The sequence below is a fragment of the Ruditapes philippinarum genome, unplaced genomic scaffold (genome assembly GCF_026571515.1).
Source record: "Ruditapes philippinarum isolate M1 unplaced genomic scaffold, ASM2657151v2 ctg4193_1_1_1_1, whole genome shotgun sequence".
Taxonomy (NCBI): domain Eukaryota; kingdom Metazoa; phylum Mollusca; class Bivalvia; order Venerida; family Veneridae; genus Ruditapes; species Ruditapes philippinarum.
Genome location: NW_026865962.1, coordinates 91770 through 112382, shown reverse-complemented (window position 1 = coordinate 112382; position 20613 = coordinate 91770). Strand labels below are relative to the sequence as shown.

General features: G+C 33.4%; 1 protein-coding gene across 5 annotated transcripts in view; it reads left to right on the top strand.

The window, feature by feature from the left end:
• The first annotated feature begins 2064 nt into the window (after nt 1-2064).
• The window catches only part of LOC132730874 (alpha-L-fucosidase-like), a 41512-nt gene continuing 22963 nt past the window's right edge, over nt 2065-20613 (top strand). Inside the window, exons 1-4 of one of the 5 annotated variants that reach the window (XM_060716952.1) lie at nt 2065-2466; nt 12546-12652; nt 14173-14303; nt 18632-18765. In XM_060716952.1, coding sequence (XP_060572935.1) covers nt 2102-2466; nt 12546-12652; nt 14173-14303; nt 18632-18765 — 737 coding nt within the window. In that variant the 5' untranslated portion in view covers nt 2065-2101. Of the gene's footprint in view, nt 2467-6793; nt 7190-12545; nt 12653-14172; nt 14304-18631; nt 18766-20613 lie in introns of those variants that run through there. The other 4 variants (XM_060716950.1, XM_060716948.1, XM_060716953.1 and 1 more) reach the window with 4 other exon arrangements.

Genomic DNA, 20613 nt, shown 5'->3' with positions numbered 1-20613 from the left:
TTGGGAAACGAATTGCTCGCTTCACTAATTTACATATTGAGAGAAAATTTCATTTGATACATATTTTTCTATATGAAATTATATGAAACGATTTATCTTAAGACAATATATTTAACCTATAGAAAAGCTGAAGGTCGCTTTAAGAGATTACAAATTCATACATGTAACACTGTATTATGTAGATAAAAATCCTGTCGTTCAAATTAATGTGAATTCTGGGAGAATTGACATTACGACGCCTGTCAATCATGCTAGCAGGGGTCTTACAGATAAGTCAATCAGTTTCACGCTAAGATGTCTGCAAAGTCCGCCATTTTCCTTAGACAAGCTATTTGTATAAGACAATGGTGCAGCAGTATTTATATTGAAATTATTTTGATTTTTTGTCAATTCAAAGCTATCAAATTGGTATATCTAAGTTGCCAAATATCCTGAAATATTGACAGATGGAATCAGTTAGTTCATTTTACAAAAAAGATAAGATAATAAGTTATATAGCAGGTACGAAAGTTAAAACCGGCTATACCACAATGCATTGAAAAAGGAAAAAGTTTAAACAAATGCTCTATTCCTTCCTTCCTTCCTTCCTTCATTACAATTATGTCTATTCATAATCACATAATATATTATAAGGACCCAGCATATCCAGATGATATGACATTTCTTTTGTTTGTTTATAACATAGTGTCAATAAAATGCTGCAGTAGAAAAAAGTACTTGCAAATAAATTGAGAGAATATGCTATGAACATTTTAGTTGATATTATCCTACTTAAATATTTCTATTAAAGCTCAATGAATTAAGATTAAATATTGAAATGCATCTGCTTCAATAACATCAAAATTATCTGATCACGGTTTTGATTTAAAGCTGAGGTCTGGTGTATGCGAAACTTATTTTGTAGTGTATTGCGTTTTATCACGAACAATATCTAATGTACAAATATGCATATAATCATATATCATACTACAAAGTTACGCAAGTGCAATTTTCTCATTCAATTTTAACAATTTATGCACAAATGCATTACATATATAAATGATTTCGCACATAAAAGCCTAAAAACATGTAAACATGTAACATGTGTAAATGTTACTGTTTCATTGATATAATATTACTATTTATATGTTCCGCTACTTCAATTATAGCTATCTTTAAATTTATAAACCAGAATGATATTTTGTGAGGAACATCTTCCTTGACATCAACAATATAACAAAATCTTTGCCAAACGTCTTCTTCATCATTAATGCATGAATGCAGTTATTTGTTACTTTTTTAAATACCATAATACATTGAACTGTTCAATAAAAGCATTAAAATTTTATATATACCAAATTATATAAGGTAAATTCATTATAACAGTTTCGAGTAAACGTCGGTACCGTCTTTTGCCTTAGGTCACCCTTAGGTCACGTGAGTCAGTGGGCGGAGCAATCTCTTCTCTTGCGTAATATCAATTGTCTACCGAAAGTTTAAAGTACAAGATAATTGCATACTAACCTTACGAGTGTCATAGGTGCGTCCTATCTACAAGAGTCTTGACAATTTCAAAAATGTCTTTCATGCATATGTTCTTTCGATACCCTAATATGAAAGAATGTTCATGAATAGATTCACGAACTGACAAATCGTACTCTTTTCATTATATTTTATACATATATTTTATTTATTTATTTATTTATTTATTTTATTTTATTTTTATTTTATTCCATTTAGCTGTTATTTGCCTGAAAATAGAATTAGACCAAAACATACTTTTAGGTCTGCATGTCTTAATATAGTTGGTGAAGAAAACAGAACAACAACATTTGAATTAAGATTTCATTATTTGATCAAAGAACAACGGGTGTTCAGTAATTTCGTAGCTTATTCGTGATCATCTTAATTATGTATTTCATATGGTTTCAAGTAAATATATCAAGTTCAATTAAAGTTTATTCTCTTTCAAGCCACACTATAACAAAAAAAATGTGGTTAAGAGCAATGAGAAGTATTAACTTATGACATTTTTACAACCTTGCTGGCGTTTTAATACCTTGCGCGTACATTTGGTACCACGTGATAGTCATGTGATTAAGTTTGATTTTTGACAACAAACATGGCAGGAAGACACCGAGAGGTACACTTTTTTCTTGCCTTTATTTTGGTGTTATCTTTAGTGACATGTGTTTTCACGTTGAGATACGAGCCGACTTGGGAGTCCATTGATAAACGACCTCTACCGACATGGTATGACGAGTCGAAGATTGGAATTTTCATTCACTGGGGAGTATTTTCTGTGCCCAGTTTACTTACAGAGTGGTTTTGGCATCAATGGAAAACTGAAAACAATACCATTGCTCAGAAGTTTATGAAAGATAACTACAAGCCGGACTGGACGTATCAAGACTTTGCTGACGAGTTTACCGCTGAGCTTTTCAATCCAGACGAGTGGGCAGACATTTTTTCAGCTTCAGGAGCCAGGTACAGTATGATTTCAAGATTTGATAACTGATATAATATCATGATATGACATATATTTCTAATTTAAAGAAATATATTAGTCATTTCTTTTGTTTTTATTTTTAATCTTCAAAAATGTGCATTCCGCCATTTGTACTTTTAACAGGTTTTGACAATCATTTTGCATTAAAATTTAAATATTGCAAAACTCAGAAGAGCTGATCGAATATCACATTAAAGTAATGTGAAGATTTTAGTATTACATCATGGTCATATATAAAATGAAGTAATGGGGACGTCATATGAGAAATTGTTCTGTTATATACACATTATCAAGGTTAACGCATTGGTGACACCAGTATGGATTTAAGTACATGAAAATAAACATTAAATTTTATCATGTCACTTACAAGTACGTGGCTAGCTACAGATTAACCTATTGATTTTATGTTACTCGATGACAGCTTTGTCTTGTTGAAATGTTTCAGTTTAACGTTTAAAGATCAATTCTACGGGTGTCTGTTAAGCATGGCCGTGACCGATAAGATCCTTATGCTGTTTTAAATATACCTTTGAAGTAAATAACTTTAGTTTTTGTTATCATTTTATCCACTACATGACCATTTGTGAATTACAATAGGTTTTGTACATGGAAAAGAAATTCGATTTTTCGCATTGACTTCTACGAGTTTTCTCAAAAACTTATTTTTGTAACAAAACTGTTTAAGAATATTTCTCTCTTCAAAATAATTTATGAACTGGATTTCAACCCTCTGCCGGACAGGACCATGTACCGGACGTTTTGTTTTTCTCACGCATCATAGATTTTATTTGACTATCAAAACTGCCATTTAAAGATGGGAAATATTAATAGATGGTTATTTAATATTACAACATCGAAATGTAACTTTTTGTTCAAATATGCTTTCATATAAGCACGTAAAATTTGACTCCAAAAGTTTCATTGATTTTTTTTTGTTCCCTCAAATATTCACCTACAACATATACAAGGTTTCACGTAGTCTCCGGGTCCAATCTATGAAGGCATTTTCAGTCGTTTTAGGTATACTATAAAGACACTGGAATATTGCATAACCGAGGTGTAGGCTCTAAACAAATTTTCGACCTGAAAGATTTTTTAGCTTTGGAAACAAAAAGATGACACAATTAAGGGACAATGTCAGGTGAATACGGAGGATGGGGCAGCACAAAAAAAAACTTTCTGCTTCAGAAAGTCTTTTAATATATGCCTTGTGCGAAGACGTGTCGTTATGCAGGAATTTGACATTGGCCAAACATGTTGCGGGTCTTCGTTTTTGAAATTATTTGTTCAGTACGTTTTCCAAAATATTTTGTCTTGTAACATTTCTTATTAACAGATTTGTCTTTAGGAAAAACAACCTGAATTTTGAGACCCTGGGTTGAAATGACATACATTACCTTCTTTATACTGATGGTCCTTTTTGCAATGCATGGTTTATTGCCAGACTTTGTAGTTCCAGACTGCTCGTTTACTGAGAAGAAGTACCTCCCCACGCCCTAAAAACAGCACTATTCTTTCTGTTGAATCTACAATACATAAGTAATGAAGAAAGAAACAGTTTGTTCAACATTATCTGACAAGGTAATGCTCTTTGAAGTCAGTTCTAATGTTCTAGATTATGCTAGATGTAAATGAACATTGTTATAGCTTTTTGTAGCATAATATTTGAAGCAAAGTGTTTCATATTCGTCTACGTGATAAAGACACTCTTCGAGGTCGACCTACTTGTGTTGATAACAGGTTAATGGCCAGTCTGATCTGTATATAACAGCAATTAGCAAATATTTGAAAAACACGTTGTTTGTCAAACTGAACATAAATATCTTCTTATGTTATTGACCGTGAAGGGATGGTTTAATAGTTCAACAAACAAAACATGGACCCACTTGTTTACAATACACTCCTGGGTAATGTTTTAAAGTTCCGATCAATGTAATACAAAATGTTAAGACTTTGTTGAAATGTCATCCTGTGTATTTTGTCGTATACATGTACATATGTACTTAAGTTTTTCTTGTGATTTATTTTTATGCATGTATACTATTTTTTGCTGAAAACAGAGAGATGGGAATGAATTGAATGATTCAAAATTTACAAATGAAATCAATATAATGAAAACACCCAGACCTTGGGGCGAGTTGATAATTTAAAATAATTAAAGCACACTACATGTACAACCTTTCACAAAAGAAGGCTGAAAAATGATTGATTTAGTATTTCTTTTCGTTTCGTTGCCGTCATTTCGGATGAATTGATTGAGGTTGCATAAACCTACTCTATACCAAAAAAATGGCATTTATCATCTGACCACATATATATAAACAAATATTTAGCTCCATGATCTGACTCACTGTTTTCTACAGAACAAAGATGCAAAAAGATGAAGACAAATGAAGAAGCAATATTAATTGTCGTTATAATTTAAAACCCCAGAAAAAAAGTTACTAATATACGAGCATCTGAATAAGACTTTTCTATCGTTATCTCTTTCCCTGTCGTCAAAATAAGTAAACCACAGACTAAAAATGAGTCCATTAACAAGCATGCTTTAGACAGACAGTGAGTGCGGGTAACTTATAATACCTGCACTCCAGTTAACGCACTGTACATGCATTGCTCTACGATTTAACTTTTTCAATAGTAAAGTCACCAAACCATGATACAACTACCAAACCATGATACAACAATAAACAATGGATACCTACTGGCTTATTTTGATACCTTTAATTGACATATAGGACCGAATTTCGAATATTTAAACCGCTGTAGATATATATTCCAAGGTGTCTAAGAGTATATTTATTTTCTGAATTTGCAATGTCAACCAAATTCAATATACAACGTCTTATCCAAAAAGCGCATGTCATTGTTGTAGGAATATTTTGGTTTCAGGAAAATGGCATAATTGAAAGAACTTAAAGCAGTATCACAACTTTAAGTCAGACAAACGCAATAATGAATTCGTTTTGTTCATTTATCAGGCCCGTCGTCACGATTTTGTGATTGGTGCGGCCAATTTGTTTGATTTTAGGTAGAATCTAGGGGGGTACGGGGGCATGCTCCCCCGGAAAAAAAATATTCTAGGATGCTCTCAGGGGCGTTTTCCCGTATATTTAAAATTATCCAAGATTGAAAATAAGCCACCTCACCTCTTATTGAATGTTTGGGGAGACATTTTGGAGCCGTCATAATATACAGACATCGTTTCAGACAGACAAAAGTTGAAGTCTGAACCTTGTTATTATTGTAAATACAATGCTATGCACTCCTTGAACCCCTCTCAGCGAATTGGTCTTTTGGCGTTTTTCATAAAGTGCAATATTTACTGAGTAATCTTTGAAAAGCAATTGCAAGAATGTGACTCATTTCGGCAGTCACATTACTTAGTAAATGTCCTACAATTATCAGTATGATATGACTTCTTTTCTGCGCTTATTTTGCTAGTTATGTAAATTGCATTTGTCTTTGAGAATAACATCATTAATATACTGTCATTTTAAAACATAACTTTTCCGTTACGAAGACCTATTCAATGGTATCTTAAAATGACTTGATTTATTTGACCACAACTTTGTCACTCATATCTTGCATTCAAATCAGAATTTAACTGGTGGTTTTGATACTAGCATTTTTTTCCTTAGATTTATCATCAGTCGACAATTGCAAAAAAAAATCCTTAAAAACACTTATTAAGATCTTAAAGTGGAGTACCGTGTATTTCTATCCTTTGCAAAAATGTGTGTCAATTAGATATCACTCTTAGATACTATAGCCTCATATTGCTGAACGACTTGCAAGAATTTCTGCTATCGTCTCTTCAAAACAAGAAGGGTCTTATCATCCTGTCTTGATCAATGTTTCGGCCTTGACAACAACATTTTACATGACTATGAACGTACAAACTGAATTCATTTATCCGTTTGAATAAAATAAACTTATTCAATATCTCTTTAACACATTTATTTTTTTCTAAAATATTGAAGTTGTTTATGTACAGATATATATATGTACCTGTGATTTAACTTTCATCAATCTTAAACAAATGATAATTACAAGAGATTTACAAGATTTATTCAATACTGTCATGGATCATAAGTATATACTGTGACATATGATAAAATGCAAAATTTTGAACATGTAGCAACCGGAACACAGAAACATATACATAAAAATATAGGTAGGAGAATGAGTGACAATAATATTGTACCCATAAAATAAAAAAGATAATAGTAACCGTTTAATTAGACGCTAAGACTTGCGTGTGTTTTAAAATCTTGCGATTCGAATGCATGTCACGTGATGGTCATGTGATACAAGTCGTTCAACCGCAAAGATGGCGGATAATAACACAATGGTGTCCCGATTTTTCCTGGTTGCAATTTGGACAATATTGATGGTGACATGTGTTGTCGCTACTAGATATGAACCCAATTGGGAGTCTATAGATAAGCGACCCCTACCGTCGTGGTATGATGAGTCGAAAATTGGAATTTTCATCCATTGGGGCGTGTTTTCTGTACCAAGTTTAATTAGCGAATGGTTTTGGTATGACTGGAAAACACAAAATTCTTCAAAAGCTCAAAAGTTTATGAAAGATAATTACAAGCCTGACTGGACATATCAGGATTTTGCTGACCAGTTTACAGCTGAGCTGTTCAATCCGGACGAATGGGCAGATATATTTGGTGCCTCTGGAGCAAGGTGAAATAATACTGTTCTGAACTCTTATTTTATTCAACAGTTCAAAGTATTGATACAGTATGTAGTAAGGTAGATTATTAGCCATGTAGTAGCCTAATTAATTTGGCGTGAACGGTTTGACCCATTTTACAGACTTTTTTTTCTTACTGTCAAACCGTTACGCCTAATTTTAACTGTTATTTTTACGCACGGAAAATCTACCGGTAACACTATCGATAGTTTGGACTGATTTTTACTGCTTAAACCTGAAAGTAACTTCAATTACCTCTAAAGATCAATAGAATATAAATTTTAGTACTAACTTCTCCTAGAAAAAATAGTAGATTGTACCTGTCTTAACGCATACATGCGATTTATTTCAAATTTGTACTGTCTACTCTATCTTAGGCGGACATGTTATGACGTCATCGTAAAAAATCGATTCCGTGAAAGCTGGTAGTAGCTACCAGTGTGTCTAGCAGGTAAGTGTGGGTTACGCATGAAGATTAAATTAAACGAAATATCGGGGGAAATAAATCTATTCATTATTTTTTAATAAATGTGTGCATTATTAAATACTATTGAAAAGTATCATTGTATTTAACCTAAAATGCAATGGTCGCAAATAGGCTCTGTACAAGTACTGTTGTTTAATATTTTTTAAATATTTTAATACATATACTCAACATTTATCAATTGGTGGTTTGCCTTCTTGTTTACTGCTAATGACTGCCAAATGTCACTCTCGGATAAAATACTGACTTCATTTATACATGCATATTTATATGACAATTAAGAACGTAAAAGAAATATTGAAGGAAACTATTTGAAATACACTTCAAATTATTCAGTATTTGTACAAATAATATTTCAAGAGCTCTTTTTCACCGATTGCCGATATATAATACCATATTAAACCTATTGATAAAGTTAAATGTCTTCTTGACGTACTTTATTAATTTACTAAAAAGGAACTTTATTGTGATCCAGCCATATGCTGTGTAACTATAAAGGAAGGGTCACATATTTTAATTGAAATAAATTTTAAGTAGAGGATATTAAAAAAAAAAGTCATTGAGAAGATCAGAGTTTTCAAATGAACAGATTAAGAGACTTATAAATGTATAAGGTGTATGTCTTGTTGTTTCATACTGTTTTGGTGACACTTTTGTTTGTGTCCCTTGTTGTTTTTTCGTCTTTGGTAAGTATCTTCCCTTTGCCCCTAGTTTTATTTCTTTATTTCGCCCCCTCCCCGAATTTCCTATCCCCTTCCCCTGTGCTCGTTAACTTAGTGGTCCTATTAATCATTCATTTATTTATTTTCTTTGATTTCCTTCTCAGTTACATTTTAGTGATAAGCCTGACCGTGCTCTCCCTTGCGCCCTTTCCCGTTTTAATTTAGGATCCTCCTGGGCTCCTTGCCAATGGTTCATGTTCCTGGGTCGTGTGGGGTTTGCGTTCATTGAACGCCGCCTTTCCTTGTTCATCTTGTTTATCATATTGTATACATGTATACCGAACCGTAACAAACAGATAATAATTACCAATACAAGGTTCGGCAAGCAAGCAAAGAAATGTAAAGAAACAGAAAAAACTTATCCACATTCATGTATCCACCCTCCAAAAAAACCCACCAAAAACGCCTGAAACTGCAAAATAGAAACATAAATACACAGGAGTGCCAAAGACGGCTCTGGTAGGTTCAAGTGCTCCCTTTCGCCGGTTTAAACAGAATTGATCACTTAAACATAATAATGTTGAAATTTTTAATCAACATCCACAGATGTGTACATAATACGGCGGTAATCATGGAACTTTCAATGTGACACATTCGAGGTGCCGTTCAACGGGAACTAGATAACATGGAATTTTTAATGGGTATCAGAGGTTTTGGTGCCTTTTGCGACAGTCGTTCCAACATTTCTCCCATCTGTCTTACATTGTTATGCTATTCAACATCTAAATAACGGTCACTAAATTTCCGCTTGCTGTGTTTTTATCATAAACCCCGTCAAATCTGTGCGACAATTGTATTTTACTGAGGACTGTCTGAAATTCCATTTTATAGTTTGAAATTTTAAGATTTTTTTTTCAGAGTTTTAAAGTTATTTTTGGTTGTTTTGAACTTCTTCCCATACACAACCGTCCTCAATTTCTTTTAAAGATAATAAACTAGAAATTGATATGGAGTGTAATATAAATTGAAATTCTTCTTTGCTTCATCATGTATAGTATAATTATAATTCATTAAGATGTACCTACAATTACATTGTATTTTTGTATGTGGGAAATCATGGCAGGGTTATAAAATAAAAAGATAGTTCAGAAATTTCACCTAATGATCACAGATGTTAAAAAGTCCAACTTAATAATATCTAATTTGACAATTTAAACGGACTTAAATGCAGTATGATCTGACATCGGACATCATAAACTATTTAATTTCTAAGTAAGGTTATCATAATTTCCTTTACACATTCTCTTTTTAATGCTGAAATATTTGTGTGTGAATAAAAGAGTTATTCCTGCAATAATTCATATAAAAAACATAAACAAATTGTATAATAAAGCTTGGCAAATACAATCGATTGCCGCCGATACCTGTGTTACACCATGGATTTTACCAGTGTTTACAATTTTACCATGACACCGTTTTCCAATATGGCCGCTTTCAATAATTTTCAACGATTAAAAAAATTAAAGTGGAATATTTAGACTTCTGTTCGACTTTGAAGTATGATAATTTGGAACCTTGCATAAAAAACGATTCTCTTTCAGGTAATGTAGACCGTTTCTTTGAAACTTTTCTAGTTTTCGCTCCCAACAACTTCTAATTGGGAAGCGTCCGTGCATAAAAATGCAGTTCGTGGTTGGACTTGGAAAAAGACAGCGCCCGTCCAAAATTATCTCGGTGTCTCTTTGACAAGTCTAATTAGTTGGACTAGCCATGTAGAAATATTGATCAATTGTGCCAGTGCTCTTTTTATAATTCAAGAAGATCTCCGAGAATAATTATAATGAGACTCTTTTGATATCTACATGTAATCTACAAAATGGCTGTGTGTCTGGGTGGTTATAAATGTGTTGGACTACTAGCTATTAATCTAAGGATTGCTGGCAGTGTGAGTTGAAACCCTAGGTGACAAGGGCAAGCTGTTTTCACAAGGAAGAAACTTTACACTCATTGCTTAGTAATGGTTTGTTCAAGGAACATTGTATGAGAAGGTTTCAATAAGCTTGTATATAGCTTCCAGGGCTATATCAAACTGAAAGAAATTCTTATTTATAAACTAATTTATAAACTCCTTTGCTGTCAAACTCCTTGTGAGAACAATAGTTGATAATATTTTCTTTGCAATTTTATAATATATCAAATTTTGTTCAATCTGGCATCATGCTGTATCAATTACATGTTTGTACATACCCGACATTTTGCGTTTCCTAACCTTAGCCACTGTTCAACAACTATTAAATTGCAAGGACTGTAAATTCACAATTGCATACCATCAGCAAATCCCATATATCCAGGTCATATCATTTTAAATTCCTAATCCCTCATTGACCATGGGGTGGGCTCAGATACAATTATTAGAATCATGTAAAACCAAAATAATTACATGGGAATTTGTATGTTTTTTTTTGTACAACACTATAATTGTCTTAAACAATATTTTGCTGAAAAAACCTTTGGTCTTAAAAACAACCCTTTGGGCTTTGCAATATTCATAATCTTTTATCAATGACCAGCAATGTAGAAAAATGTAGATAAGTATACAGTCAAATCTGTGAACAAAGCCATCCAAAGGAGAGACAATACTTGACCTTTATAGACAAGTGGTCTTTATTTGTAGTTTACTCTGTTGTCAGGGCCAAAAAACCCTTCTTTGTAGAGGCCGAATATAGGCTGCTTCCCAAACCAAAATAGCCTCTTTTTTTCCCCAGTTTGGTCCTCAAAATTTCCCAGTCTTTTGAAAGTTCCCATAGAATTTAGAACAAAATTAAATGATGATGTTGAATTAAGGTCTTTTACTGCCTTATTAGTATTTCCCAGTGCTATTTGCTTTTCTATTTTGAAGAACTTGTTAAAAGTTTGTGTTAAATTTGAGACCCATTTTTCAAAAGTATGCCAAAATCACGCATATTTTCCCCAAGAAAAAGGCTGAGGCCCCTTCCCCAAAAATGGTGATTTGGCCCTGGTTGTATTTTTATCAATGAAGGTTTGTCAAAGTTGGACTAGTCACTTTTATTATGCACCCACATAGTGGGAGCATATAGCGTTGCACTTGTCCGTCCGAGTGTCCGTCCGTACGTCCGGCCGTCCGTCCGTCCGTACGTCCCGAAATCTTGTGAACGCAACTCCTCTTAAACCGGATGGCAGATTTTGCTTAAACTTACAGGGATGAACAACCTTAATGTGTAGATGGTAGTAAAGGAAGGAATTTTTGCTGCGACCAAATTTAACAGAATTATGGCCCTTTGTTGATTTTTTCACTATATACTATGTAGAAATTTTGTGAACGCAACTCCTCTTAAACCGGATGGCAGATTTTGCTTAAACTTACAGGGATGAACAACCTTAATGTGTAGATGGTAGTAAAGGGAGGAATTTTTGCTGCGACCAAATTTAACAGAATTATGGCCCTTTGTTGATTTTTTCTCTATATACTAAGTAGAAATTTTGTGAATGCAGCTCCTCTTAAACCGGATGGCAGATTTTGCTTAAACTTCCAGGGATGAACAACCTTAATGTGTAGATGTTAGTAAAGGGAGGATTTTTTGCTGCGACCAAATTTAACAGAATTATGGCCCTTTGTTGATTTTTTCACTATATACTTTGTAGAAATTTTGTGAACGCAACTCCTCTTAAACCGGATGGCAGATTTTGCTTAAACTTACAGGGATGAACAACCTTAATGTGTAGATGGTGGTTAAGGAAGGAATTTTTGCTGCGACCAAATTTAACAGAATTATGGCCCTTTGGTGATTTTTTCACTATATACTATGCAGAAATTTTCTGAACGCAACTCCTCTTAAACCGGATGGCAGATTTTGCTTAAACTTCCAGGGATGAACAACCTTCATGTGTAGATGGTAGTAAAGGAAGGAATTTTTGCTGCGACCAAATTTAACAGAATTATGGCCCTTTGTTGATTTTTGGTTTTCAACTTGTGGCACATGTAGTCCAAAAAATATTTGACCTAGAGTCATAAGATTGACAGAACAGTGGTGTGTGGGGGCATCCGTGTCCTATGGACACATTTCTAGTTTACAGGTATTTACAGGTATTTATTCAGATGTGGTCTTAAACACTGGTTTGACTGTATAATAAATATTACTATCACCAAGTTAAATATGATGTTCTTTTATGTTGTTACAGATATGTTGTGTTAACAAGCAAACATCATGAAGGTTTTACAAACTGGCCCTCTAAATATTCTTTCTCTTGGAACTCCATGGATGTTGGACCTAACAGAGATCTTGTTGGTAAGTGTTTTGCAGGCCCTTTATGTAGCCATTTAGGGAAAAAATACCAAACCGAGTTTGTGAAATTCTATGTTGTTAAATTGCTTAATTGCACTTTTTGAAATCTTCTTTCAGGCTCTTTTGGCATAGTATTATGAATTGTGCGGCATTGCTTATTCTAACCAATGCAAATACTGATTACATGTACATGCATCAGCATACCAAATACATTTAAATTTGATTATAAAATAAAAATGTTTATGAAACATCTGTGTATTAGATACCTGCATAACTGTCAGCAAATTTTGTAGTTTAGATATCAGGAATTTCAGTTTGATGAGGGAATGTTTTGAAAATTGGGGAAAAAATAAGTGTATTTCCCATTGGGAATGAGTTTGAAAATCTGGCCCATGGTGGCACTTGGTAAAGGCCTGTTTGGAGCTGATAACATAAATCATTCTATTAACCCATATCTTTCAATATCTGTGAAGTTGACTTGCCCAGGTAACCCTTTATACTTTGAAAAGTCCATTGCAGGTGTACATGTATGAGGTGGTTATATGACCATGTATAAATGATGGTTAGCTATATAAATTAACCTAGCCAATATAAAGCTACAAACAATTATATTGGTATATAAGTATTTTGTAACTAATGTGTGCTAAAATTTAAATTAATATTACATGTTTATCTGGATTGATAAAACAATAATTAAAGACCATAATTGTCATTTCTAATGGGTAACCTTAAAGTAAAACTACAAATATTATAAATATATCAAGACAATGTTTAGTCTGGGTTATGGAATTACCAGAATCATATAGACAGCAGATGTTGTGTTACATGGATTGTGACACATCTGTTACATAATCTATCAAGATTATGTCATAATTTAACAACCGTTGAATGTCAATATGAATAATATAAGTGTTGTATTGCTGGGTGATTCCAAGAAGATTTTTTATTTGGTTTGAAGTCAGAACAATATTACATGTATATAAGTTGTTTGTCATATTCATATTCCATCATAAGCAGCAAGATACTATAAAACTTAAGATACCTGCCCCCCCCCTTTTTTGACCCCTTTCTCCCCCACCCACCACACACACACTTTTCATTCTCCCCTTCTCCTTGATTTATTTCTGACAAAAGCAGACACTTAATGAAATTACTGATCTTCCACTTGCATTTAAAAATGTAAAAGTTCCCTTTTGGGGTTCAAACTCACGGGTGTCAGTGGAAAATTGCTGGTCCTCACTAGATACATCTCTAGAGATGCCATGTGCTAGGTCTGGAGCCAATATCACAACCAAAAGCATTGGAAGGTAGTGTGTGACTGTTGCATAGAACCTCAGGTCAGACTGCACAACTAAATTGGTTACAAAACCTCTAGCACATGAAGGGTCAAAGGAAATTTTAATTTTTACAAAATTTATTCCGCAAGCTTATTGCATGTAAATATTATAAGCTACATTGTATTTTATGTATTTAAAAAAGAAAGAAAAAGAAATGAAAAAGATATTCTATTTTTTCTTGTACAGGGTCCTTGGCAGATTCTATTAGGAAGAAGACTAGCATGCGTTTTGGACTATACCATTCACTGTTTGAATGGTACAACCCACTTTATCTTCAAGACAAGGCGAACAAGTTCCAAACTCAGGATTTTGTAAAGGTAACATCCATTTTTGGTATTGTTAATCTATTGTAAAGGCATTTAGTAAGATAAGAAATAGTACTGGTGATGTTGTTGTTATTTTGATGTTGTTGTTGTTGTTGTTGTTTCACTTTAAAAGTTAGTAAAAAACTAAAAAGTTTAGATGCATTTGTTTAACAGGAGATACAACTGAGATTTAATTTGAAATTATTTTGTTTTTAAAGACAAAACTTAAAAAAACAACAACATTTATATATTTTAAGAATGCCAGATGCTGTTTGAAATAAAATAAATATGAGCTGCGTCATTAAAAAACCAACATAATGAGTTTGCGACCAGCATGGATCCAGACCAGCCTGCGCATCCGCGCAGTCTGATCAGGATCCATGCTGTTCGCTATTAGTTTCTCTACTTGTTACAGACTGCGCTGATGCGCAGGCTGGTCTGGATCCATGCTGGTCGCAAACCCATTATGTTGGTTTTGTCGTGACGCGGCTCATATCATCATTCCCCCAACTGCCATAATAATCCAGTTAACCTATGTTTATCTTGTATACATGTATATTAAAGGGACTTCACTGAGATATTTTGACATGACAGGACTTGAAATATTTTTTCAAGATAAATGTTCCATTTGATGTAGATCTAGCACAATAACTTGTGTACACTGATTCTATTTTTCCAGTATGATTATTCTAATTGTGAAAAATGACCAAAAAAATTTAAAGCGTTGCAACACTTTTCAATCAATTTGGCAAAATTTAAGACAATAAATCAATAATCAATTTAATTCTGAGTACATTTGTTATTTGTTTGTTGTTTTTTTTCGCAGATTTTTCAATTTTAAGCACTTCACTTGATCTGTTTACGATTTTCAAATTTTGTTTCAAGTTTTTTTACTCTCAGTGGAGTTCCTTTAATGTTGTGTTTTCTTTGCTTGTCCAGACAGTCTATTGTTAATCAGGGATGCAGAAAATACTGGAATATTTTTATTTCTTTTAGCAGTCTGCATTAACTCTTATCAGATTTTATATACATGTATAATACTGCCTTTTATGTCACATTATTTCATTTTGTCGCAAACTCTCGCTTTTTCCCAGCAAGCTCTAAGGAATTTAAAATCAAATACTAGTTCAACAATAATCTCAAGTTTTGTCGTCTGCTATATATTGATTTAACACACAAATGTACAGAGTTGAATGTAGCTTTGTTAAGAATTGTTAATTTGATTTTGCCATCGTGCTCATCTAGTGTTACAGATCGTGGAAAATGATTTTCTTTTGTAAAGTAGTCAAATATTTCCTGCAGGCTTTGAGCTATGATTAAATTTGAATGAATTGAACATTTCTATAATTTTATTTAATGTAATTACATACATAATATTATACATTTTTTTTCAGATTATCTGTTACTAGCGTACATGATTTGCCTATATATATAACAAACTCTAATGAAGCCATTAATAGATATTTAATGCACCTTTTCTTGTGCATTAACATCTGCAAAAGCACAAGGATGCATTTAAGGCCCAAGCCCGCAGGTCTAAGGTCTTCAGCTGATGTTAATTGCATAAAAAGGTGCATTTGTGCTATTCTTGTATAACAAAAAAAATATACATCTTATCCCGTAATTCTATGTTTCATGATTTGTTTTTTTCGTCTAAAAGTAAACCGATTTCATTATGCTTTTTCGTGTAAGTGAGATGTCATTTAACTGTTAATTGCTTTGACAACGAAACTACCAGATCCTTGTTGCAGTAAACAATTTTACTTGGTGCCCAGAGCCAAGCATATTTAAAAAATGGTGCAATAATGATCAATGGTTTTAGCCTTTAATGCATGTTGATTTTTTTCTCTTTGTTAATGTAGTGCATCTTTTATGCAAGAAATATCGACTAAGTCAGTTATGTCATAATGACCCAGATATTGCTCTCGTCTTCTTTCGCTTGTTTTAGTAATACATACTTTTAGAACATTTTTGTCACATGAGATGAGTGTTATTTCCATTGTTATACAATTACATGTATTTGAGAAAGAACCAATCATTATGGTAGTTGGCATACATGCTGATTACAGTTTTAATATCTTTAACTTTTAAATTGTAACTGTCGTCTGCTAGAATTTTGACATTTAAATCCCTTATATTTATAATGGACTGGTCCAAAATTCAGAGCAAAGCAAGTCCATTGCACAAATGGAGCAGGGTCAGGTTTACTTTATGAGAGTTGTGACAATGTCAAAACAAGCATGATAAAATTTACTAACATAATATGTGATAAAATATTCAGATATTTGCTCAGAATATCATTTTGTAATGGATATGGTATTGTAATGGACGTTTTGAATCAAATTGCAATAAGCCATGACTGTTTGTTTTTTTCTCTGGATATTTTTAGATTAAAAATTTAAATGTGTTTCATTAATAAGTAATGATGTTCAGATTTTCCAAGAATTTGCTTCAGTAGCCAAGGTAAAATGTTCTGTGTGACAATGTTTATGAATTATTCATCTTTCTAGATAGATGTATGAAGATATTGAAGGCATTGACTTGCATTCTGTATAGATTTTATCATGTTAGACTAGAATACAGGTTATTTTTTTCTCGGGGTGGGAGGGGGTTCAGGGACAGTCTGTATTATAGATACTGACTGCAGCCCCTAGTCAGGTGAAGCTGTGGAGGTTGTTTTTTTATGCTCCCCGAAAAATTTCGGGGAAGCATATAGTCGGCGCCCTGTCTGTCTGTCCGTTGTCTTGTCCGGAGCATAACTTGAAAACCCTTGGAGATAATTTGTTTAAACTTCATACAGTGGTAAAGGGCATTGAGGGGGAGTGCAGTGTCAAAGAACCATAACTCTATTTTGCCCGGTTTTTTGAATTATGTCCCCTTATAGAAAAATCTTGTCCAGGACATACTCTAAAACTATAAGAGATATCAACATGAAACTTTGTAGGTGAATAGATCTCAATGGGTAGATGTGCAGTTTAAAAGAACAATAACTCTTTTTGTCCTAATTTTGGAGTTATTGCCCTTTGTTAATTTTAACACTCTGAACTTTGTCCGGAACATAACTCTAAAACTATAAGAGATATCAAGATGAAACATTGTAGGTAGATAGATCTCATTGAGTAAAAGTGCAGTGCAAAAGAACCATAACTCTGTTAAGCCGCATTTTTGAATTATCTCCCCTTTTAGAAAAATCTTGTCCAGGACATAGCTGTAAAACTATAAGAGATATCAACATGAAACTTTGTAGGTAGATATATCTCAATGGGTAGATGTGCAGTGCACAAGAATCATAACTCTGCCTTGCCTAATTTTGGAGTTATTGCCCTTTGTTTATTTTTACTTTTTGAAGTTGTCCGGGACATAACTCGGAAACCATAAGAGATATCAACAAGAAACTTTATAGGTTGATAGATCACATTGATTTGATGTGCAGTGCCAAGAACAGTAACTCTGCCTTGCCTAATTTTGGAATTATTGCACTTTGAACTTTTTCCAGGGACATAACTCTGAAACTACAAGAGGTGTACTTTCCTGTGTCCAAAACCTATTCGGGGAGCATCACCCAGCTCAAAGTGGGCTCTTGTTTAATCTTATACTTGACCCTTACTAAAATTTGATGAGTTGTTGTCAATAGGCATAAAAATTAGGATTACAACTAACAAGCAAGATGGGCTTGTAAGTTGTAACTAAACAATTTTCAGTGTAAATTGGGAATTTTAATTGCCCAATTATAAGCAAATTAACATGTTCATTTGCGGTGTTTTTGCTGATGCTTATACTTCAACGACAGTATCTGGAACGGAGGATGTGTGAGGAGTCTTTCAAGCTGTCTCACTGAATTAGGCTGCTGTTTCTGTTCAAGTGCTGAAACTTGTGCTCTATATTATTCACCAAAGGATACAATAGGACTCTTCCTTTACCTGTAAAGCTGAGAAGTTGCCACACATCAGTATCAGTGTCATTAATGCTGCAATCTGATTAAAAACAGCATCTAAATAATGCTTCAATCTGAAATCTGCACCTAAATAACGCTTCAATCTAATGAAAACTGCACTTAAATAACAATTCAACCTGACGATAATTGGTACCTTAATAACATTTCCATCTGATTAAAATCTGCACCTAAATAACGCTTTCATCTGATGGAAATGTGCACCTAAATAAGGCTTCTTCAATCTGTTTGCTAAATAACTCCACATTCTGTATAAAGTCATCTCCCAAATAATACATGTACTGTGCTTTACATGTTAACAGAAAAAGATCTGAACTTCAGTCAGATTAAATAAAACCTGACGATTTTAAATGAACAAAATGAATATCCTTACATTTTTATCCTTCAGTTTAAAACGTTACCAGAATTATATGAGATAGTTAATACGTACAAACCGGAAGTGATCTGGTCTGATGGAGACTGGGAAGCTAAAGATGTTTACTGGAACTCGACTGACTTCTTAGCATGGCTTTATAATGATAGGTGAGATTCGACTATTCCCCCATATTTTTTCCTTTGGTAACTTTACAATTCTTGTGTGTAATTTTTCCTAATAACTCCATTTATTATGTAAATACCTTTAGATACCCGAGTATCAGTAGAAGTGATTTCTAATTTCTTCCCTGATATTTGTAACCTACAGCAGAAGAGCCTACATTAGGTAAAGAATGGCAAGGTATTTAAATCATTTTTTTTTCACAGATCACTTTCAGGGTATTTATTAGCTTTAACAAAACAAAAAGGTGAGAAAGTTTTGAATATATTTTAATTTTTAACTTTCCAGATGACTATTCATGTTTTATAGCAAGTGTAGGAAAAATATATGTACGACTTAAATTTGGATTGTGACGTATTTTTGAAGGCAGGTGGGATAGTGTGGACCAATACTGAAACCAGGTCTGTTGAGTCATCTTTGTAGTGTGTTATATTTATGGGGTGGGGGAGGTTATAGTGTTGTGAGGGTTAAGTTTGCTCTTCTTCACACAATACTGGCCTACTTTCTCTGTAAGTGATTGACAAAATTATCTCATAATAACCATATATCAAATGAAATTGAGGTATGGACAAAATGGTGTCAAGAAAAAAAAATAATACAGTCTAGTAAGTAAGTAAGTAACAACTTTATTTAATGAGGCTAATGATACTTTCCCAATCTTCCATGCAGGCCTCAAGTCTATGGCTCAGACTTTCAAATTTAATATCCCTATGCTGAACTGACATATCCAATTTAATGTGCTAAACAACCATAATACAGGTCTGAATATGATAATAATAATAATGATTAAGACTTTATTTAAAAAGGCAACATAGTTAGGCAAGCCCAGTCTTCCCTATGAGCCAGTCTTTCAAAATGTACATATATACAGTTACAAACAAAACATTCATATAAACATTAACAAAGAAAACTTAATGTATACAACATAGAAAAGTAGAGTTATTGAAAAATGCATTAAGAAAATGAATATAAACATTTGAAAGTATGAAAGTTTACATTTTATGAGACATACATGTATATAAGTAAGTAAGTAAGTAACGACTTTATTATACCCCCCTTCGAAGAAGAGGGGGTATATTGTTTTGCTGATGTCGGTCCGTCGGTCTGTCCGTCGGTAGACCACATGGTTTCTGCTGATTATCTTAAAAAGTATTTATCACAAAGTCTTCATATTTCACATAATGATTGGTCATAACTAGTAGATGACCCCTATTGATTTTGGGGTCACTAGGTCAAAGGTCAAGGTCACAGGGACCTTAAATATTAAAATGGTTTCCGCTGATTATCTTGAAAAGTATGTATGACAAAGTCTTCATATTTCACACAGTGATTGGTCATAACTAGTAGATGACCCCTATTGATTTTGGGGTCACTAGGTCAAAGGTCAAGGTCACAGGGGCCTTAAATGTCAAAATGGTTTCCGCTGATTATCTTGAAAAGTATTTATCACAAAGTCTTCATATTTCACATAGTGATTGGTCATCACTAGTAGATGACCCCTATTGATTTTGGGGTCACTAAGTCAAAGGTCAAGGTCACAGGGGCCTTAAATGTCAAAATGGTTTCCGCTTATTATCTTGAAAAGTATGTATCACAAAGTCTTCATATTTCACATAGTGATTGGTCATCACTAGTAGATGACCCCTATTGATTTTGGGGTCACTAGGTCAAAGGTCAAGGTCACAGGGGCCTTAAATGTCAAAATGGTTCCGCTGATTATCTTGAAAAGTATGTATCACAAAGTCTTCATATTTCACATAGTGATTGGTCATCACTAGTAGATGACCCCTATTGATTTTGGGGTCACTATGTCAAAGGTCAAGGTCACAGGGACC